Raw genomic sequence first — 23,876 nt, 5'->3', positions numbered from 1 at the left:
GTCCCAATCCACCCGGTTTCGTCTTTCATTACCAATTTTCCCAACATTGGTTTACACTTATAATCGCACCCGCATACCAGCTACATATTCCCGATCATTAATTAGGAACCTGATAGCATTGCCGTTAATATAATTAACACCGTATGACTTTAGACAACGGATTGACATAGTTAATACTTATACATATGCGAGGCGGGGTGTGCTTTGGAGCTGAGCCATTATAATAACCGTGGTTACTTATATATAACTATATTGTCTTCTATCGGATCAGTCCTATTTCAGCTTTAAGACAGTTATTTCGTGGGATTTGGGAATCATGACAAAACCAATATTATACGGAATATACGTTAGTCCTCCCGTGAGGTCAGTTCTTTTAGTGGCGAAAACAATCGGACTCGATTTGGAATTTCGTGAAGTGAATCTTTCAGCCGGGGAACATAAACAGCCTGAATACTTGGAGAAGAATCCACAACACACCGTGCCGACTTTAGATGACAATGGCAACATTATTTGCGACAGTCATGCAATTGTCACCTACCTTATTGGGAAATATGCCAAAGATGATTCCCTCTACCCGAAAGATTTATATAAAAGAGCCTTAGTCGATCAGCGATTGCACTTTGACTCCGGGGTACTGTTTGTTCGGCTAGGAATGATCATAGTAAGTCCTGGTTTTTACAAAAATGTTCAAAAAATGTTCACTCATTATATTTTTCCTATATAGAAACAGATTCTCTATCAAAATGATCCGAATATACCCCAAGCAAAACTTGACGACCTCAGTGAAGCCTATAGTTTCTTGGATACTTTTCTCACCAAAAGTCAATATCTATCTGGACCATCGATGACGATTGCCGATTTATGTTGTATTGCAACGACTTCATCGAGCCAGGGATTCCTTCCTGTCGATCCGGAAAAATATCCAAATTTGTCTGCATGGATGAAACGCATGGAAAAGTTGCCTTACTATGAAGAGGTCAATGGGAAATATGCTAAGCAACTGATTGCGTACCTCAATAGTAGAATCGCAGAATTGAAAAAGTAAAACCGTCCAGCGAATAAGGCAGCTCCAACATAAAGTGTGCTCTTCCTTGATCTGGTCATCATCTGTGTATAAATCTGAATAAAAGTTATTGCTATCAAATCGTGTACTTTATGGCCATTGATGGCATAGCATATTAATTCGCTCCAACCTGCACCAGCTCTAATTTCGCAGAATTGTAGTCTGTTCCCAATCTTGACCCTCGATTCCAACCGAAAAGATGATCAAACTATTCTTCTAGATTGGGGGATTTCAACGATTGTTGATACTATCACACACACTAGCGAACGGCTATCCACTTCTGTTAAGATACTACTTCGAAGAGGGGGAGGGAGAAATGGCGCATTATCGAGTTTGCATGTAATAGAAATGTACACTATGTTTCTCAAATAATTCTCTTCAGACACTGTCTCACCTCCGAACTAGCAAAAGGGGATGCCTGGGGTGGAATACGCGTTTAAAGTTGCGGCACTATTTGTTGCAAACACGGTTGAGCAAGCTCAACCCCCCACGATTCAACAGAGCGATGGGTGAGTGTGGATTCCCCTTATCACTCGAGGAAACGGAAGTGGTTGTGCTGACTAAAGAGAGGGTTTCCACAGTCCTCTCTATTCAGATTGGTGAAAACATGGCCGAAATCGGTGGCGAAATATCTAGGCATCATGATGGACAGGAACATGAGCGAATTCACAACACCGTAGACAAGGCTGCAGCTGGAATGCTTGAATTTTGCTGGCTGACGTCTAATGTCAGTGGTCCCTTGTCCTGGCGTCGTTTTCTGGTGGGTATAGTTCAATCCGTCCTCTTTTACACTACTGAGAAGGTGCGAGCGCCATCGAAATCACAAGGGTGTTAAGTGCCTCCGGACACCATGATTGAGACGTGGAAGAATTCGAGGCTCCTTCATTGAATAGGTCTGCCCTGAGGCCAATCGGATCCGTGTTAGTGTCCTAGAAGCAACAGGCGGGTATTTTAGCCAGTAGTTTGTTTAAAACCTCTCCCCACCCAAAAATATAGGATTTTTTTTCTGTTTACTTCACTTTAAATGCCATAAGAGCATCAACAAAATTACTTACATCTAGTAACGCCTTTTTTAAGGATCAGCTTTTAAAATCGGCGCCTTGCAAAAAAGGAGAAATGAAATAAGTTTCTGGCAGAATTCTGAATATTTTAACGTCAAATTTACTCTAATAGGCTTATCAATGAAATAGTTAAAAAAAAATTTGAAAAGATTACACGCAAGCTGCCATAACATCGCAAAAGATTAATTACAAAACACTTTTGATCCATATAGTATAAGCTGGTTATAAAAAGCACTTTAATGCCCGGATTCCTTACCAACGCTGCTGCTGCTGTTGAAACGGATCGAAATCGAGCTAATTCTAAAGCGGTTGGTAATGGGCCGTGAAAAATAGGTCATATATAAAAATGTTATACGAAAGTGGTCTTGGAGGAGAAAAGATAATCAAGTCCTTGTAATGACTCATATGATAAAAAGATAGTAATAATAATAATCGTTGATGCAACAATCCAATTAGATCAGGGCCTTGAAGTATATTAGAGCACTTCATTCAGCACCGTAACGGCATACTACAGTACACTCTAGGAGGCAATGTGGTCAGCATTGCGCTCGCCTGAGATTTTTACCCTGATTTGACTCACTCATTCACAGCTGAGTCGACTGGTATCCGACGTCAAGTCGCGATGCAAATCCCACTGCCACCAGTGAGATTTGAACCGCGACCTTCCGGATGACAACCGAGTGCTCTAATCGCTGAGCTATCCGGATAAAAAGATAGCTATAAGAAAACATCGCGATTGACTGTCATCAACAAAGGAAGAACTATCAATGTGATCTGTCGAAAATTTACCAACCAGGCCACCCAATACTTAATTGCGACTCCGCTGATGTGTCCTTTCGACTGTACTCAGATGCCTCAGTGCACACTTGCTAGTTAAATATAAATTTCAGGCCCATTAAATAAAAAAGCAGTGCTAATCTAGTTTGATGATCCTCGTAATGGAGAGCACTTCAATGAAATCGCTAATCGTGGAAAGATTCGAAATATAGGTACCACCATGGCCAGGAACATGACTCCACTTATTCCAGGGGCGTCGACGGAACCCATGACAACCACTTCAGCAGGTGTGGGTATGAAATGGATTAAATAGACGGAGGAAACGAACCAAGATTGGTCAAAGGTAGTACAGTTCCAAGCGCGAAACGGGGATTGGTACCCACGATGGAGCATAAAACCTAGGAAACGCCTGCTGAAGCAACACCAACAGCTCTACTACCAAACCCTATCCCCACCTCCACTTGGTGACCGCTGGGAGCTCCTTCTAAAAGAAAAGTTGCAGACGGAGAAGGATGAAGGCGAGTCTCCCGCCCCTAAAAACGGGTCGAAATGTACCAACTGGGCTTTCAGGTTGGGGGTTGGGCAGGGCTGACAACCCTACACCGAAAACCGATGTTACGAAGCCACGGAGGAGCCTCGGATAGGATGGATTTTACAACGACGAACCCGGCAACGACAACGGATTAATAATTTGCCCATTTTTTCATGGAACGTGCGCTCCCTGTACAGAGATGAAGCTGACCAGCAGCTAGCCGATACCCTGTCCCAATATAGGGCTGATATAACAGCGTTGCAAGAGATGCGATGGACAGGGACCGGTTTCCTGGAGAAGAGCCACTACACCATATATTATAGCGGTCATCCAGTAAACCATGTGCTCGGGGTAGGTTTCTTAGTCAGCAAAAAATGAAACCTGTTGTTATCGGGTTTGAAAATATAAGCGAAAGGCTATGCACTCTGCATTTGGGAGGCAAATTTAGAAATATAAGCCTCATAAACGTTCACACCCCAACAGAGGAGACTGCAGAGACGGAGATACCTTCTACAAGGCAGTTGAGTGGACCCTCGAAGCCTGTCGCAAATATCAAAATCATCCTTGGAGATTTCAACAGTCAAGTGGGGACGTGAGCCCGTATTCTGGCAATACGTCGTCTCCAATAGCTTACGTAGGGATACCAATGATAACGAACTGTGGATTATTCAGTTGGCAGTGTCACACGAAATGGTTGTTGGAAGTACCTGGTTTGCGCGGAAAGCGGTCCACAAACGTACGTGGACCTCTCCAAACGGGACCACTTTCAACCAAATTGACCATGTGCTGATCGAACGCCGATTAAAAACGATAAGTCGCCAGGAGCCAATGGAATTACAGCCGAGTTGGTGACCAATTACACCAAGTGTTTCATCAACTGATGTTAAAGGTGTGGGACAGCGAATCAGTGCCTGATGCCTGGCAACGGGGCATTATATGTCTCATAAATAAAAAGGACGATATTACGCACTGCAGCAATTATAAAGGTATCACGTTGCTGAGTACCAACTGTCTCCGTGATCTTGCTATGCCGGTTAGCACCATACGCCCACAACATCATTGGCTCATACCAAAGAGGCTTCACTCCAAATCACTTCAAATCAGCGGTAAATCAGATTTTCTCATTGCAGCAAGCGATGGAAAAACTGTTGGAATATGGACATCAGTTCCACCATCTTTCCATCGACTTTAAAGCCGCCTATGATAGCACATGGCTGTTGTACGGAAGGAGGGGGTTTGTATCGCGACTTGACGTGGGATACCAGTCGACTCAGCTGTGAATGAGTACCTGAGTAAAATCAGGGTAATAATCTCGAACGAGCGCAATGCTGACCACATTGCCTCCTACAGTGTGCTGTAGTGTAACGTTACAGTCTTGAAAGAAGTTCTCTAACACAGAGAGAGAGTTCGGTATCTCGATGAAATTGATAAAAATGACTAGGCTGACCGTAACAATATGCGAGGCCAGATGAAAGCAGCAGGATCACTGTCGAGACCATTCTATCATACATCAACAACGGTCTAAGACGAGAGGATGCCCTATCATGCGTCCTCCTTAACCTGGCCCTGGAGAAAGTGATTCACAACGCCGATGTAAATGTGAAAGGCAATATCCTCTTGAAGTCCACCCAACTACTGGCCTACGCTGACGGTATTGACGTTATGAGAAGAACGAGCAGGCGGCGATAGTCCCAAGATCTTAGGCGGCACATTAATGAAAGCAAGACAAAGTGAATGGTTGCAACGTCAGCGTCAAAATCAAAAGAACGAACAACATCGAATCTCGCTGAAGGAACCGAAAACATTGAAGATAGGGAACTACAACTTTGAGACATTGAAAATTTCTTCTGTCTAGGGTCGAAAATCACACCGATAACAGCTATGATGATGAACGGTTTTTGGCATTTCAGCTTAAAAAAAAAACTGTTTCGCTCGAAACATCTCACCATAGGGTCAAAGCTCTTACTGTACAAGACAATGATCTTGTCAGTTCTTATGTATTCCTCGGAGACATGACTTTTTAGCAAGAAAAGTTGTGAGAAGAATCCTCCGCAGAATTTTCGGTCCCCTACATGGACAAACGATTCCGCAGCCTCTATAACGATGAAATCCGTTTATGAATGAAATCAGGTATCGGTGGGCGGGTCACCCAATCCGTATGGGTCAGGATGATCCAGCCCGGAAAGTCTATAGAGGCAATATCTATGGTAGAAAAAGAAGACGAGGCAGACCCTGCCTGAGATGAAACGATGGCGTAGGTCAGGACGCCAGACAGCTTTTAGGGATATCGAATTGGTGGACCTCGGTGCAAAACCGGGATGTCTGGAGTTCTTTATTAAGGCAGGCCTAGACCGAATACCGGTTTTTGCGCCGTTGATGATGGCATGTGAAGTGCACTCCACTGATACTGTTACTCAAAAGCTCCAAGCTTTCGTCAATACCTGTTTACGTCGTATCATCGAGGTACGCTGGCCTGACATTATCTCAAACGAACTTGGTCGGCGCACAGGCTTGGCGATGCGATGCGATGCGATGTGATAGGAAAACAGAAGTGGCAGTGGAGAGGACACATATTAAGGAGGGGTGACAATTCCATTGCGGGCTATGCCATACAGTGGAATCCACTCTCCCAAGATGGCGCAGAACAGTGGAAGAGGAGTGTGAGCGTCCTGGGAGGTCGTGAGGGAAGCTGAAGCGCGAGCGACGGCACGTAGGGGTGGGTGACGCGCTATACTCCACCAAAGGGTGAAAGGCAACCATATATATATTTTCATATGATCAGGTTTATGTGAACAACAACAAAAAAGGCTAATGATCATTTTGAGATATTACAAAATTTCCATATTAACCTCGAAAACAGTTAAATGGATTTTAAGGTTTTGGAGGAAGTAAAAAGGTGAGAGGATTTTGTAAAGTTATCAAAGGGAAATTGAAAAAAAAAGATTTTAAATTGATATGGCAAAATATCGTCAATTCCACTTATATCATTACAAGGTGCATGAATTTATTAAGATTCATAATACACAAAAGAGTTGACACGCTAGTGAAAAAATATTTGGTACTTAATTCATAAAATTCGCAATGATTTTACTTTCAACCCAATATTCTCCGGAATATCATTTTGAGCTTTCGAGAAATACATATGCTTTTCGTTTTGTTTGTTAATCTGGCACATGATAATGCTTAATACATTTACACAATTTTCAAGTCTTATCGCGAATTTAAAGGGGTATAAATATAAATCCACCCGGCTTCGCCTTTCATTATCAATTTTCCTATATTCGTTTGCACTTGTAATCGCACCATCAGTTACATATTCTCAACTATTAGTGAAGAACCAGATAACAGGTTAACATCGTATGTCTGGAGACAACAGATTCGAATAGTTCATACGATACATAGAGGAGGCCGAATGTGCTTTGGAGCTGAGTCATTATAATAATCGCGCCTTCTTATATATAACTATACATTCTTCTGCTCGAATAATTAGTACTATTTCAACTTTAACACAGTTATTTCGTTGGATTTGAGAATCATGCCAAAGCCAATATTATACGGAATATACGTTAGTCCTCCGGTACGGTCAGTTCTTTTAGTTGCGAAAGCAATCGGGCTGGATTTAGAATTTCGTGAAGTGAATCTAGGATCAGGGGAAAACAAAACACCAGAATATTTAGAGAAAAATCCGCAGCATACCGTGCCAACTTTGGATGACAACGGCAACATTATTTGCGATAGTCACGCAATTGTCACCTACCTTATTGGGAAATACGCCACGGACGATTCTCTTTACCCGAAAGATCTATATAAACGGGCCTTAGTCGATCAACGATTGCATTTTGATTCAGGGGTACTGTTTGTTCGGCTAAGGGCAATAATAGTAAGTATTTGATTTTATCTGAAATTTTAAATAAATTCTGACCAATCATGTCCTTTTCATGTAGAGACAGGTTCTCTATCAGAATAATCCGAATATTCCTCAAGAGAAACTAGATGACCTCAGTGAAGCCTATGGTTTCTTGGATACTTTTCTCACCAAGAGCCAATATCTATCTGGACCATCGATGACGATTGCCGATTTATGTTGTATTGCAACGACCTCATCGGCCCAGGGGTTGGTTGCTGTCGATTCGAAAAAATATCCAAATCTGTCTGCATGGATGAAACGCATGGAAAGTTTGCCGTACTACGAAGAGATCAATGGCAAACACGCTAAGCAATTGATCGCGTTCGTTAATGGCAAAATTGCAGAATTGAAAAAGTAGAACGGTCCAAAGAATGAGGCAGCTCCAACGAAAGTGTGCACTTCCTTGATTTCGTCATCAACTGTATGTCAAAATTTAAATAAAAGTTGTTGTTTTCAAATCATGTACTTTATCGCAATTAATGGTATAGCATATTAATTCACTCCAACCTAGAAGACGCTGTAATGTAAGAAGTGGATAGAACGATCAGGTCGAACATCTTAAGTGGCCGACAATGACCTAGAGGGCAGAGCTATCCCAGAAATCTAAACTAATTGGCTAAGTTGACCGTGAAGGTCCGCCCGCAAAGATTGAAGCTCCATCAAAGTGCTCGGTCGACACGTTCTTGCACGCCTCTGTGCTAGCCAGGCTCGGGAATGTGGGGGATCCTTGGAGCGCTTTGATCCCTCACGCTTCATTACTACAAAACAACGTGTCTATTCCGATGCGTGGGCCCGCACCGGATTCCACAATAGACATTAATAAGGATTTCGCGACGGCCTATCGAATGATGAACAGAACGCGAACTAAAATTGGAAAATAGAAAAGAAAAAAAAACGGCTCGACCGCGCGCGTGGAGCCGTAAGTCTCCGGCCCCCGAGTGCCAAGGAGGGGAAGATCCACGACGGATCACCGTCTCAATTATTGCCTCTTCCACCTCTGATCTTATATGAGACGTGGCCCCTGAGGTTTCCACCCTTCCTCGACATCCTCAGGCCAGTTTATCATTTTGAGGATGTCCCTTTTAGAAGTTCCGCGGGAGAAAGGAGGATAAGAAAGGGAGGAAGTCCTCAAATTACAATTGAATTATTCAAACATAATTATATTATCATCCAAACAAACTTATAAACATGAATAATAAAAAAAAAATAAAAATAAAAATGAAAAAAAATAAAAATAAAAATTAAAAAAAAATAAAAATAAAAAAAATAAAAATAAAAAAAAATAAAAATAAAAAAAAATAAAAATAAAAATAAAAAAAAATACTTAAATTGAATGCAAGACTAAAGGAGAAAACAAAAGAAATTAAAAAAAATAGAAAAAAAAGACTTACCCAGGTCGTCACTCCGAGCTCAGGATGATTCTGGTGTACAAATTCTAAAATTTTTATAAAAACAATTATAAGAAAAATTAATTCATTATTATATATATTTATGTTATTCTAACTTGACGATTCCTTCTCGGGCAAAATATGAAACACTTGGCATCAAGAAGGCGTATTGCTTAAATTCTTACAGAAACGATTAATATATTATGCTAGAATCCGGACGTTTCTTAGCTGTTCAAAATCTGTCGTTTCCTACAAACGAAAATTTTTCCGGAATTTCTCCCCAACGTTCGAAACTCACAACCATTCCAGTCCCCCAAAACAAAGCACTCTCATTTCTTCTGCCTTCCGTTTTTTCTTTAAATCACTGTGCATTTCTCATTTGTTAATCTTGTCAGCGATTTGAACTTATTCGGAATATTTCGTTTAAAATACACTTGAGTTATGGTTTAGCACGATGCGGTGTTAGTTTTTTTGGTCGGATTCCTCTATTTTCCTCGCGAAAATCTTCACCTCTTTTTTAAACAAAAAACCGATCTTCCCTTCGCCCACCCAACTGTCACTTCCACTCTCCACCGTTCACCAGCCAAAAAAACAAACTCCACACCCGTTTCTTCTCTGGCTCAATCCCGCTTCCTTTCCTTTGTTCTCTCCGCGCACCGCTTCATTTGCCGCTACATAGCCTTCAACTCTCTCTAGGCAATGTTGCGGCAACATGCGCATGCGCCTGCGGATGCGGCAAATCATTCGCCTCTTGTCAAGATCAATTTGCCCGAATGCATTCAATAATGTGCAATCTACGGCGAACATTAGGGCAATTGCACACAATTAAATGCACTGTTTAAGCAAATTCATTAAGAAAGAGCCGAATGAGATTCCGCTCCCGTCGCGCAGCCGCGGTCACTACAACGCTCTGGGCTAAAAAGGCAAAAATTCATTTATTTAGTAGAATTGTAGGCTGTTCCCAATTTTGACCCTCGAAGCAGCATGACCTGTGGCGGTTACGCGAATGGTTGTGTGGTGATTCAAGAGATGGATGACTGAGCGTGGATCCACCTTATCTCTGGAGAAAACCGAAGTGGTCGTACTAGCCAGGGAGAGGGTTCCCCCAGTCATCCATATTAAGATTAGTGAGGCCATGACCTAGTCGAAGCCGGCGGTGAAATAACCCGGCATAATGGTAGACACGAAGAAAAGTTTCTTCGAGTAGATTCAGAACAGCGCAAACAATGCTGCAGCTAGAATGTTGGCAATTTCCTGATGAGTGTGGTTCAGTCCGTCCTTCTTTACAGGTCCAAAGTATCGGTTGACTCCCTCAGTAAGCAAATGTACTGCAAGCGCTTAACAAAAGTACAATGGCGAGGAACTTTGTGATTTGCTTTCTCTTATCGTACCGTCTCGGTGCCAGCAGTAATGGTGACACCAAGAGTTATGCCTTATCACACCTTTATCTATTGCAGAAAGTGGGAGCGCCATCGCCTATCGACGGGAGGGTGTCAAATATCTCCGGACACCATAATTTAGATGTGGAACAGAGTGCCTCGTTACAGTCAAGGCATTCTTAAGACAAAAAGTAGAAAATGGATAGGAAAGATTCCATAGTATTCGAGGTTCCCTGAGCCACGTAATTATGCTCCTACACTGGAAAGGCCTGGCTTGACACCTCTCCAAATATGTTCTCTTTCTGTTTAATATAATAATAATCGTTGGCGTAACAGTCTATTTTGGATCAAGGCCTTGAAGTGTGTTAGAGCATTTCATTCAAGACCGTAACGGTACACTACAGGATTACAGAACCCTATAGGGGGAAATATAGTCAGCATTGCGCTCGCCCGAAAATATTACCTTGATGTGACTCAGGTACTCATTTACAGCTGAGTCGGCTGGTACCCGCATCAAATCACGATACAAATACCATTGCCACCAGTGACCAACCGCGATCTTCCATACGACAGCCTTGTTCTCTAACCACTCAGCCATCCGGACATGTTTACTTGACTTTAAATGCCATACGAGCATTAACATAATTGATTATATCTAGCAATTCCTTTTTTCCGGATGGCTCAAGTGGTTAAAACACTGGCCTTTCGTAGCGAAGGTCGCGGTGCAAATCTCACTGGTGGCAGAAGGATTTGTTACCGTAGCTGGAAGTCGATACCAGTCGATTCAGTTGAGAATGAGTACCTGAGTGAAATCAGGGTGATAATCTCGGGCGAGCGCAATGCTGACCACATTGCCTCCTACAGGGTACTCTGATCCTGTAGTGTACCGTTACAGTCTTGTAAGAAGTGCTCTAATACACTTCAACACCCTGATCCAATGTAGATTGCTGCACCAAAGATTATTATTATTAACTCCTTTTTGATCATTTTTTAAAATGGGCGCATTCTGTAAAAATTGATTTATTTATATACAGAATTTTTTCTTTTCCTGAAAATTTTGACGTTCAATGTGAACGTCGCCCTATTGAGCCAATCAATGAAAAAGTTAAAATCTAGAAAAAAAATAAAATGACTACAGACAAACTGCTGTAACATCGCTAAAGGACCACAGATCGATTTCAAAAAGATTTTAAGGCATGTAATGTCAGCTGATTACGGAAAAAAATTGGATCTGTGGATCCCTTACTAACAAAGCTGTCGTTAAAATGGAACAAAATCGAGCCAATTCTAAAGCGGGTGATGATGGGTCCTATAAGAAATATTATTCGAAAGTGGTCTTGGCCAAAAAAGATGGCCAAGCTCTTGTAATGACCCATACCATTAAGAGATGGCTAAAACGCACACCGATCTACAAACATACGTGGGCCTCTCCAGACCACTTTCACAAATTGACCACATGCAGATTGAACACCGCCACTTCCCAGCCTTGATAAATGGAAAAACATATAGGAGCCCCCTATAGACTCGGAACACTATCTTGTTGGCATAGTGCTTCGGGCTCGAATTACAACACCACCTATAATCCCCTCTGACAATCCGGTGAGAGTGAATACTGAAGCCTTTCACAACACAGCCCTCCACAACATCCATAAGGGGGAATGGATGCCGCAATAGCCGCAGCTAACAGATGTCCTGGAGATGAAGCACCAACAAATGATCTTCACAATCACTTGAAGAACGTTATTATTGATACAGCCACAAACATACTTGGCCCCAGTTCCAAAAAAAAGTTGGGACGGCTGGTTCGACGAAGAATGTAAGCTAGCAACGGAACGAGCGAATGCCGAATACCGAGTAATTCTTCATTCTTTAAGAACACGGACACGCGCATAGGCTTATCACAAACTTCGTTAAGTAGAGAAGCGGCTTCACAGACGGGAAAAGTAAACTTGGCAGAACCAAGAAGTCAGTGAACTCGAGCCGTACGGGGAGCAACCGCACCAGGCGCGGAAGTCTTACCAACAAGGCAGCAGGATGAAGCCTTATGCATGTTCATCTTGCCGAGACAAAGAGGGAAATCTGATTTCCGACAGAATGGGCATATTGAAGGGATGGGTTGAGTACTTTGATGAACTGCTCAACAACCAAAATGTCGGCGAATTGGAGGTCCCGCCAACTGAAGACGACGGACAAATGCTGCCACCACCAAGCATAGAAGAAACAATCCGTGCAATCTACCGGCTTAAAAACCATAAGTAGCCAGGAGCCAATGAAATTACAGCCGAATTCGCTAAAGCGGTTCATCAACTGATGCTCAAGGTGTGCCTGACGACTGGCAACTAGGGATTATCTGCCCCATACATAAAAAGGGGGATATCACGTAGTGCTGCAATTATAGAGGTATCACGTTGCTGAGTACCATCTATAAGACATTCTTCGCTATCTTGCTAGGCCGGATAGCCCCATACGCGCAGAACATCATTGGTCCATACCAAAGAGGCTTCACTCCAGGCAAATCAGTAACCGATCAGATTTTCTCTCTGGCAAGCGATGGAAAAACTGTTGGAAAGTGGACATCAGTTGCATCATCTTTTAATCGAATTTAAAGCCGCCAATGATAGCCAGGGTAAAACTGTACACGGCCATGAGAGGCTGACCCTGACCAATGTACAAAGCCAGATAAAAGCAACAGGATCGCTCTCGAGACCATTCAAGATCAACAACGGTCTAAGACAAAGGGATGCCCTATCATGAGTCCTCATCAACCTGGCCCTCGAGAAAGTGATCCGTGATGCTCAGGTAAATGCAAGAGGTACGATCCTCTTCAAGTCCACCCAACTACTGGCCTATGCTGACGATATTAACATCACGGGAAGAATAACCTGAGATGTACAGTCTACCTTCATCTAGATCGAATAAGCGGCGCGAGATTTTGGGCTGCACATTAATGAAGGGAAGACGAAGTACATGGTGGCCACGTAAGCGGCAAAACCGAAAGAGCGAACAACATTGAATTGCACTGGTCAAACGAAAACAATGAAAATAGGAGACTGCAACTTTGAGACCGTTGAAAATTTCTCCTATCTAAGGTCGAAAATCGTAACCGATAACAGCTTTGATGATGAAATCTCACGGTTGCTTGCAGCCAACAGAGCCTATTTCAGCTTACAGAAACTGTTTTGCTCGAAACGTCTCACCATAGGGTCAAAGCTCTTACTATATAAGACTATGATCTTGCCAGTCCTTATGTATTCTTCGGAGACATGAGTTTTTAGCAAGAAAAGTTGTGGGAAGAATCCTCCGCAGAATTTTAAGTCCCCAACATGGACAAACGATTCCGCACGTAACGATGAAATCTATAAGTGATACCATGACTATCTGGTTATGAATAAAATCAGGTTGCGGTGGGCGGGTCACCTAATCCGTATGGGTAAGGATGATGTTTACGTCGTATCATCGAGGTACGCTGGCTTGACATTATCTCAAACGAATAACTTGGTCGGCGCGCAGGCTTGGCGCTCGTATACGATGTGATAGGAAGACAGAAGTGGCAGTGGAGAGGACACATATTAAGAAGGGGTGACAATTGCATTGCGGGCTATGACATACAGTGGAATCCACTCTCCCAAGATGGCGCAGAACAGTACAGGAGGAGAGTGAGCGTCTTGGGAGGTCGTGAGGAGAGCTGAAGCCCGAGCGACGGCACGTAGGTATGGTTGACGCGCTATACCCCACCAAGGGGTGAAAGGTAACCATATATATTCATATGATCAGGTTTATGTGGACAGCAACAAAAAGGCTAATGATCATTTTGAAATATTACAAAATTTACATATTAACCTCGAGAACTGTTAAATGAATTTTGGGATTTTGGAGGAAGTAAAAATTTGAGAGGGTTTTGTAAAGTTATCAAAGGGAAATTAAAAAAAAAAGATTTTAAATTAATATTGTAAAATAAGTGAAGGTTAATGGGCGCGTCAAAGGTAATTAAGCAGGAGAAAAAAAAGAAAATATGCTGCATACAAAACAAAGCCAACGAACCCATGCGGAAACTACACGGTGGGAACACCAAAGGCCGCGCCTTATGAATATCTGAGGTAGATGAAGTGTCGATTGAGGATGTGATCAGTTGTGGATCTTCCCTCTGGGTCGCAATTTTTTTATTTCCAGTTTGACCTTACTTATTATCTTCCGCTAGGTTCGCGCGAAATATTGATATTTGCTTGTTTTTTCAACCGCCGGTGCGTACGCAGACGTTGATTTAAGGACATCTGAAGTTTTGTCCAATGACGATTGAGTTCTCAAGTTTTCACAGGACCCACCATACATTTTAGAGCTTGTCTCGATGGAACAGTTCAATGCAACTTTAGTATTTTCCGGCCAACTTTTCTGGTTTTTGGGATAGCTCTCCCCTGTAGATCGACTCCGACGATCCATAATAGTCTCTGACTATCGCCAATTCCACTTATATCATTACGAGGTGCATGAGTTTATTAAGATTCATAATACACAAAAGAGTTGATACGCTAGTGAAAAAATATTTGGTACTTTATTAATAAAATTCGCAATGATTTTACTTTCAACCCAATATTCTCCGGAATATCATTTTGAGCTTTCGAGAAATACATATGCTTTTCGTTTTGTTTGTTAATCTGGCACATGATAATGCTTAATACATTTACACAATTTTGAAGTCTTACCACGAATTTAAAGAGGTATAGTCTAAATCCACCCGGCTTCGCCTTTCGTTATCAATTTTCCTACATTCGCGTGCATTTGTAATATCATAGCACCATCAGTTACATATTCTCAACTATTAGTGAAGAACCTAAAAGCAGGTTAACACCGTATGTCTCGAGACAACAGATTCGAATAGTTCATACGATACATAGAGGAGGCCGAATGTGCTTTGGAGCTGAGTCATTATAATAATCGCGTCTTCCTATATATAACTATACATTCTTCTACTCGAATTATCAGTACTATTTCAACTTTAAGACAGTTATTTCGTTGGATTTGAGAGTCATGAATCTAGCGTTAGGAGAAAACAAAACGCCTGAATATTTAGAGAAAAATCCGCAGCATACCGTGCCCACTTTAGATGACAACGGCAACATTATTTGCGATAGTCACGCAATTGTCACCTACCTTATTGGAAAATACGCCAAGGACGATTCTCTTTACCCGAAAGATCTATATAAAAGAGCCTTAGTCGATCAACGATTGCATTTTGACTCAGGGGTACTGTTTGTTCCGCTAATAGCAATTGTAGTAAGCATTTGATTTTATCCGAAATTTTAAATAAATTCTGACCAATCATGTCCTTTTTATGTATCATAGAAACAGGTTCTCTATCAGAATAATCCGAATATTCCTCAAGAGAAACTAGATGACCTCAGTGAAGCCTATGGTTTCTTGGATACTTTCCTCACTAAGAGTCAATATCTATCTGGACCATCGATGACGATTGCCGATTTATGTTGTATTACAACGATCTCAGTGACGGAAGGGTTGGTTGCTGTCGATCCGAAAAAATATCCAAATCTGTTTGCATGGATGAAATGCATGGAAAGTTTGCCGTCCTACGAAGAGATCAATGGCAAACACGCTAAGCAATTGATCGCGATCGTTAATGACAAAATTACAGAATTGAAAAAGTAGAACGGTCCAAAGAATGAGGCAACTCCAACGAAAGTGTGCACTTCCTGGATTTCGTCATCAACTGTATGTCAAAATTTAAATAAAAGTTGTTGTTTTCAAATCGTGTCCTTTATGGCCATTCATGGCATAGCATATTAATTCTCTCCAACCTAGAAGACGCTCTAGGCTAAAAATGCAAAAATTAATTTATTTAGTAGAATTGTAGGCTGTTCCCAATCTTGACCCTCGATGCATACTGCTTCCAAACCTAGAAGATGATTATGCTATTCCTCCAGATTGCGGATTTTTGCCTTGTGGAGGAAAGCTCAACGAATAGTGAAGCAAAGGATTGTGTTGATGCCACGACAGGCAAACGAATGTTCATCCATACCCATTAAGTAAGATACTACTTAGAAATTGCGACGGTCAGACTGAATATGAGAAACTTGGTTGAGGGAGAAATGATACATTATTGTACTGCAACCGCCTATCAAAACTACAACGGCGAGGAACTTTGTGAGTTCCGTCCTCTTATCGTACCGTCTCGGTGCCAGCAGAAATGATGATCCGAAGAGTTATTCCGCTGTTGAGAGTTATTCACGCTGTTGAGTGGAGGTTTATATACCTCACAAAAGGCGAGGGTAATTAGAAAGCCGTCGCTTGTAAAGAGAGAGCCCCTACTCTCAGCGCATGGCAGCAATCGTGGAAAAGAGAATCGGGGCGTAAATAGACCGTGCATCTTATCCAAGACGTGCAGCCAGCTGCTCAGCGGGCACGGGTATTTTCAATCTTACCTACACACAATCCGGAAATCATGATCTGATGGCTGAGGCCCTGTCACACCTTTTTCTGTTGCAGAAGGTGAGAACGCCATCGCCTATCGACGGGAGGGTATCAAGTGTCTCCGGACATCATAATTGACACGTGAAACAGAGTGCCACGTTACAGTCAAGGCATTCTCAAGACGAAAAAGTGGAACATGGATAGGAAAGATTCCAGAGTATTTGAGGTTCCCTGAGCTACGTAGTTATGCTGCTACACTGAAAAAGCCTGGTTCGACAACTTTCCACCTAAAAATAGGGCTTTTTCCGTTTAATATAATAATAATCGTTAGCACAACAATCCATATTGAATCAGGGCCTTGAAGTGTGTTAGTCTGTCATTCAAGCCCGTAACGGTACACTACAGGATTACAGAACCCTATAGGAGGCAATACAGTCAGCATTGCGCTCACCCGAGATTATTACTCTGATGTGACTTAGGTACTCATTCAGAGCTACATCTAGGAACCCCTTTTTCCGGATTGCTTAAGTGGTTAGAGCACTGATCTTTCGTAGCGGAAGGTCGCGGTTCAAATCTCACTGGTGGCAGAAGGATTTGTTTTCGTGACTGGATGTCGAATAGCATTCGACTCAGTTGAGAATGAGTACCTGAATCAAATCAGGGTAATAATCTCAGGCGAGTGCAATGCTGACCATACCGCCTCCTACATGGCACTGCGATCCTGTAGTGTACCGCTACGGTCTGGAAAGAAGTGCTTCAACACACTTCAATATGGATTGCTGCGCCAAAGGTTATTATTATTAACTACTTTTTTGATCAGTTTTTAAAATAGGCGCATTGTATAAAACTTTATTTATTTACATACGGATACACTTTTCATTTTTTTTTTCTCTTCAATCAATGAAAAAGTTTAAATTTAAAACGACTGCAGGCAAGCTGCTATAGCATCGCTAAAGGACCACAGATCGATTACAAAAAGATTTTAATGCATGTAGTGTCAGCTGGTTATTGAAAAAACCTGGAGGTGTGGAACCCTTATTAACAAAGTTGATGCTAAAACGGAACGAAATTAAGCCAATTCTAAAGTGAGTGTGTGATGGGTTCTATATAAAATATTATTCGAAAGTGGTTTTGGCCGAAAAAGATGACCAAACTCTTGTAATGACTCATATCATTAAGAGATGGCTAAAATGAACAGCGGTCTACAAACATACGTGGGCCTCTCCAGACCACTATCAACCAAATTGACTACATGCTGATTGAACGCCGTCACCTATCAGCCTTGATCTATGTCAGAACATATACGGTGCCCCCTATAGACTCGGATCACTATCTCGTTGGCATAGCGCTCCGGGCTCGAATTACAACATCACCCACAATCCCCGCTGACAATCAGTTGAGAGTGAATATTCAAGCCATTCACAACACAGCCCTCCGTAATAACAATAAAGGGGGAAATGGATGCCGCAATAACCGCAGCTAACAGATGTCCTGGAGATGAAGCATCAACAAATGATCTTCACAATTACCTCAAGAACGTTATCATTGATGTAGTCTCAAACAAACTTGGCCCCAGCCGCAAGAAAAGTCGGAACGGATGGTTTGACGATGAATGTAGGCTAGCAACGGAACGGAAGAATGCCGCATACCAAGTAATGTTGTATTCTCAAAGAACGCGGGCGCGCGCAGTGATCTACCACAAACTCCGTCGAACGGAGGAGCGACTTCACAGGCGGAAAAAGGAAGCCTGGAAAAACCAACAGGTCTGTGAACTCGAAAAGTACAGAGAGCAACCGCACCAGGCGGCGAAACTTTGCCAACAAATCAGCAGGATAAAGCCTTATACACCTCGATGCTCATCCTGCCGAGACAAAGAAAGAAATCTGATTTCCGACAGAATCGGCATATTGGAGCGATGGGTTGAGTACTTTGATGAACTGCTCAACAACCGAAATATCGGCGAGTTGGAGGTTCCGCCAACTGATGACGACGGGCAGATGCGGCCTCCACCAAGCATAGAAGAAACAGTCCGTGCATTCTACCGGCTTAAAAACCAGAAGTAACCAGGAGCCGATGGAATTATAGCCGATTTCGTTAAATATGGAGACGACCGATTACACCAAGTGTGTCTGACGACTGGCAACCAGGTATTATCTGTCCATAGATAAAAAGGAGGATATCACGCAATGCAGCAGTTATAGAGGTATCACGTTGCTGAGTATCATCTATAAGATATTCTCCGCTATCTTGCTAGGCCGGACAGCCCCATACGCCCAGAATATTATTGGCCCATCCCAAAGAGGCTTCACTTCAGGCAAATCAGCATCAGCTCAGATTTTTCCTCTGCGACAAGCGATGGAAAAACTGTTGGAATATGGACATCACTTGCACCATCTATACATCGACTTTAAAACCGCCTATGATAGCATAGCCAGAGTAAAACACGGCCATAAGGGAATTCGGTATCCCGACGAAATTAATAAGCCTAGTCAGGCTGACCCTGACCAATGTGCGAGACCAGATAAAAGCAACAGGATCACTCTAGAGGCCATTCAACATCAACAAGGGTATACGACAAAGGGATGCCCTATCATGCGTCCTCTTCAACCTGGCCCTGGAGAAAGTGATTCGCAATGCAGACGTAAATGCTAGAGGCACCATCCTCTTCAAGTCCACCCAACTACTGGCCTATGCTGACGATATTAACATTATGGGAAGAACCACCCGAGATGTACAATCGACCGTCATCCAGATCGAACAAGGGGCGCGAGATCTTGGGCTACACATTAATGAAGGCAAGACGAAGTACATGGTGGCAACATCAGCACCAAAAACCAAAGAACGAACAACATTGAATCGCACTGGTCAAACGAAAACAATAAAGACAGGAGACTACAACTTTGAGACCGTTAAAAATTTCTCCTATCTAAGGTCGAAAATCATAACCGATAACAGCTATGATGATGAAATCCGCGCACAGTTGTAAGCCGCCAACAGAGCCTATTTCAGCTTACAAAAACTGTTTCGCTCGAAATGTCTCACCATAGGGTCAAAGCTCTTACTATACGTGGGTTTTTAACAAAAAAAAACTGCGAACTTTTGGCCACGTTGGAGAAAAGAATCCTCCGAAGAATCTTAGGCCCCTTACATGAGGATGAACGGCGAATTTATAAGCGATACACCGACCGCCTGGTTGTGGGTAAAATCTGACTCAACAGGCTGCGGTGGGCGGGTCACTTAATCGGCATAGATGAGGATAATCGAACCCGGAAAGTCTATAAGTCTATATATATGATAGAAAAAGAAGATGAGGGAGACCCTGCCTGAGATGGAGCGATGGCGTAGGTCAGGACGCCAGACAGATTTTAGGGATATCGAATTGGTGGACCTCGTCGCAAAACCGGGGTGTCTAGAGCTCCTTATTAAGGCAGGCCTAGACCGGATACCGGTTGTAGCGCCGTTGGTGGTGATGATGATACTTGTAAAATATAATATTTCCATTTTTCCCAATAAAGTCAATATTTATAACACTGCACCGTTGCACCTAAAAGTTTTATTCGTTTCCCTGCCCTTGAGTATGCGCGAAAACAAAAACAAAAGAATAAAATGTACATGCACGTATCATTCGTTCACAGATTCCATTAAGATCATTTGCTATAAATCCTAAGTGAATCTTTAAGGAAGCTCTGCCTTTGGTTTCCGCTGGGTTGCGGCAAGTTGCAAACGTGTTGAGCTGGCTTAATACTAGCCTCATACGCGCAAGCAAGTCGTCAAGTAAGTTGTTGGTTGCAGAGAAATTGCATGTTTGTCGACAAATTACGATTGCAGGGAGATTGCACGTCTGTGGACAAGTTGCGGTTGGTTGATCACGTTGCGGCAACAACAATTTACCCATTCACATGCAACCTCGCGCCAACCAACAACTTCCTTGGCAAGTTAGTTGCACTTGCATACTATGACGATATTGATACGCAAAATCATGGCAAATATTGGTTATAGACTTGGAGTTTGCGGCAAGTGGCAAATATGTGGACCCGGCATAAGGAGTGTTTTGGAGAAGCTAAGCTCGTCACTGACCAACGCGAGCGAAATGCTGCTCATGCCACTAAAAGTCCCAGCATGATTTGGGGTGTCAACTAACCCAGCATAAACGTCTCAGAAAACGACGAACCATAAGTAACCGGGCTTACAAAGGGCTACCCTAGTTCCCGTGTTACTTAATCAAACCTTCGGCCAATCACCAGTTGAGTCCCGTTCAACTTCAATTTTGGAGAGATTTTTTTTGATGATTATTTGGTAGTGATCATAAATATATAGAATTTGAAAGCAAAACACCATGACGAGAAAATTTCTTACAGGTTGATGCTTTAGTTTAGAATCAAATCATTTCTCATATAACCCACACATTTTACTACAGCTAAAAAGTAGGCCATATCAATTATTCATTTGAAAACGAATATGAATTACTTCAAAACCCAAAGTTATTTCGACGGAGCCATAATCGTTTCCAATAAAATTCTACACCTGACTCATTATATCACTTAATCTTGACCTTGCACTCTCAGATAATCATTATTTTTTTCATTGAATTCAGTTGCGGTAATGACTGAACGATTATAAGATATATATATGAAACGTCATTAAACGAAGCGGATAATACGAGTACATTCTACCAAGTAAAATTACACAAATCTACGAAAAACCATCTCCTACCATAATCCATGAGATAAAAAATGACCTGTCTCTCAACCCAATAGATTTTTGAATGTCATGCTGACTTTCAGAAAAGAGGTTTGGCTCTTCTTAATTATTTGGCTATTTGGTATATTTCAACACATCCATAGAAACAGATAACTATCTATCTACTAAATACCATAAGCTTTAAGCATTAAAATCAAAAACTTTTCGCTGAATTGTTTTGAAGATTTCGTATGTGAATCATACCTCCGCTTTCCTAGGAGGACTTTGCCTTTGTAGATGAATATAATAACACTATTTCTTGCAAGAATATTTTTGTGTCACCAACATGTTCATTTCGGGCGGTAATTCTCTTCCCAAAAATAGAAATTGGATAAATGACAAAAGCGCAATTTCCATGACGTATGTATATTCGTATATTCGTAGCTGCTGCCTCCAATGTTTGTCCAGTCCAATATTCTCCAGTTTAATTAACCTTGACGAGAGAGACTTAACTCCCCCGCCCCCCTCCCCCCTCTCCTTGGTTGTTATCAACACCCCATACAGTTTCTCGGTTAGGTGTCAACAAACGTACCCGCATATTAGTTAATCTAAACCATTACTGAAGATGCTCATTAACAGGACCGTTAATAGCATGGCCCATGTATTTAAGCAATGAATTCTCATTTATAAATAAAGATTCTCAAGACCCGTTGTATGTATCTTAAAGCTCAGTTGTCATAGCCCCCAAACACCTCCATTATATTGATTATATTTTCTCCCACTCGAACAGTACAACTTTAGCTTTCAGTCGGTAAACTAGTGGAACTTGGAAATCATGCCGAAGCCAATACTATACGGAATGTACCTAAGTCCTCCGGTGCGCTCCGTTCTTTTAGTAGCAAAAGCAATCGGTCTTGATTTAGATTTTCGCGAAGTGAATGTATTATCCCAGGAAAATAAAAAGCCAGAATATCTAGAGAAAAATCCACAACACACCGTGCCGCTTCTAGATGATGACGGCAAGATTATTTGGGACAGCCATGCCATTGCTACCTATCTTATTGAAAAATACGGAAAAGATGGTTCCCTCTACCCGGCAGATTTATATGAACGAGCGGTGATTAATCAGCGATTACACTTTGATTCGGGAGTACTCTTTGTGCGTCTAATAGCAATCACAGTAAGTTATTGATTTAGCTTGTCAGCAATACCTCAGTAACCTCTTATCACGTCATATCTTTTCTATGTAGAGAAACATTATCTTCAACAATGATCCAAATATTCCACAAGAGAAGCTTGACGCCCTCAATGAAGCTTACAGTTTCTTGGATAAATTTCTCAGTAAAGACCAATATCTATGTGGGCCAACGCTAACAGTCGCTGATTTATGCTGCATTTCAACGATCTCGTCCAGCCAAGGGGTGCTTCCAGTCGATTCAACGAAACATCCAAATTTGTCTGCATGGGTGAAACGCTTGGAAGACTTGCCTTACTATGAAGAGACCAATGGCAAATATGCCAAACAATTGATTTCATTCATTGATAATAAAATTAAAGAACTGAAAAAATGAAACTCAGTTGAAACAAGTAATTGTTGATAAATCACTGAAATAAAAATTATGCTCTTTGAAATATGTTTTGTTTGGTTTTGATTACTCCAGAATTTGCAATACTGGCGATGGTCAAAACTTTTTGGTCTACAGAAAACGTACTGTAGGTATAAGCAATATTTTCTTCTCATAATAAAGGATTACCCTCAGGATATTTAACATCCCTTTCTCTATCTGCAACATAGAGCTACCCGAAAAAGGCAAAAAAAGACGGGGCGATGCCACACTCCACCCATGTCCTTAGAGATCGTCCGCGATCCTTAACGGATCGTTTACGATACGGGCAGTGGCTCTCCTCAAGGTGCTCCAACAAGTAGTTCTGACCCCCTAGCTAGTAGCTTCGAGAAAGTTTCTCAATGAAGAGCGAACTGCTAATGATCAATGCACACCGGGACACGCTGAGAGCCCCCGGAGCCGTCGACAACTCCTTGTCGATGGGGTGATCTTAACGTAGCTCTGCCAAGGTGGTAGTTGTGGCGTATATCAAGAGCCAGCCCCGTCGGGACCCTGGTCGAATAGTGTGCATTGCACCGGTATTAATAGACCGCGTTGCCCCGAGCGAGCGCTGATCCGTACGTGAGTTCCGGGATCAGCTAAGGGTAGGTCAGACCTCAGGGAACTGGGATAGGGGCTTTCTCTTCTAGGGTATATCCGTTCCTGATTTTTGCACCGCACTCCCCTAAACACGATACACTGGTAAAAACTTAAATTGCGTATACAAACAACATGAGATGGTAGGAATGGAGAATAAGCTGGCTGCGTTTGTACGCAGCTCGAAATTGCATCGCGCGTCGTAGCGCCCAACGAAGGACGCAGCAAGAGCTGAAATAACCGATGAGACATCGGGATGCGCAAACAGAGAAAAAGACTCGCAAATTGATGCGGTACCTTCGACGGAAACGGCAACCCAAACAATACCACGCAGTACTGTTGTTGGGAAAGAAGTACTGTGGAAATTACTGGAACGAGTGGAAGCGCTGTCAACTACTCTGGCAAAAGCTGATGAAGAAAGGCTTATCGAGAAATGCATGCGTTCTGCGAAGTTCGTCCAGGAAA

The 23,876-nt window shown here is 42.3% G+C and overlaps 3 protein-coding genes across 6 annotated transcripts in view; 2 read left to right on the top strand and 1 right to left on the bottom strand.

Annotated features, from left to right (window-relative positions):
- Nucleotides 1–23,876, bottom strand: part of LOC119648748 (glutathione S-transferase 1-like) — a 44,843-nt gene that overhangs the window by 14,704 nt on the left and 6,263 nt on the right. The gene's annotated exons all lie outside the window — the stretch shown is intronic.
- Nucleotides 3–22,844, top strand: LOC119648606. Its single transcript, XM_038050375.1, has 8 exons — nt 3–661; nt 725–1,042; nt 6,924–7,313; nt 7,378–7,665; nt 15,088–15,378; nt 15,448–15,735; nt 22,031–22,390; nt 22,461–22,844. Exons 1-8 carry the CDS (start codon nt 317–319, stop codon nt 22,779–22,781), a joined length of 2,601 nt encoding a protein of 866 aa, XP_037906303.1. The 5' UTR covers nt 3–316; the 3' UTR covers nt 22,782–22,844.
- LOC119648745 (glutathione S-transferase 1-like) lies at nt 6,681–15,868 on the top strand. Of its 2 annotated transcripts, XM_038050565.1 has the most exons (3): nt 6,681–7,077; nt 15,143–15,378; nt 15,448–15,868. In XM_038050565.1, exons 1-3 carry the CDS (start codon nt 6,969–6,971, stop codon nt 15,766–15,768), a joined length of 666 nt encoding a protein of 221 aa, XP_037906493.1. In that variant the 5' UTR covers nt 6,681–6,968; the 3' UTR covers nt 15,769–15,868. The 2 variants fall into 2 exon arrangements, with proteins under 2 accessions (XP_037906493.1, XP_037906492.1); XM_038050564.1 differs by lacking the exons at nt 15,143–15,378; nt 15,448–15,868 and adding an exon at nt 7,378–7,798 and having other exon boundaries at nt 6,691–7,313.

The sequence above is a fragment of the Hermetia illucens genome, chromosome 2 (assembly GCF_905115235.1).
Source record: "Hermetia illucens chromosome 2, iHerIll2.2.curated.20191125, whole genome shotgun sequence".
NCBI classification, from domain to species: domain Eukaryota; kingdom Metazoa; phylum Arthropoda; class Insecta; order Diptera; family Stratiomyidae; genus Hermetia; species Hermetia illucens.
This window is presented reverse-complemented; position numbering and strand designations above follow the sequence as displayed.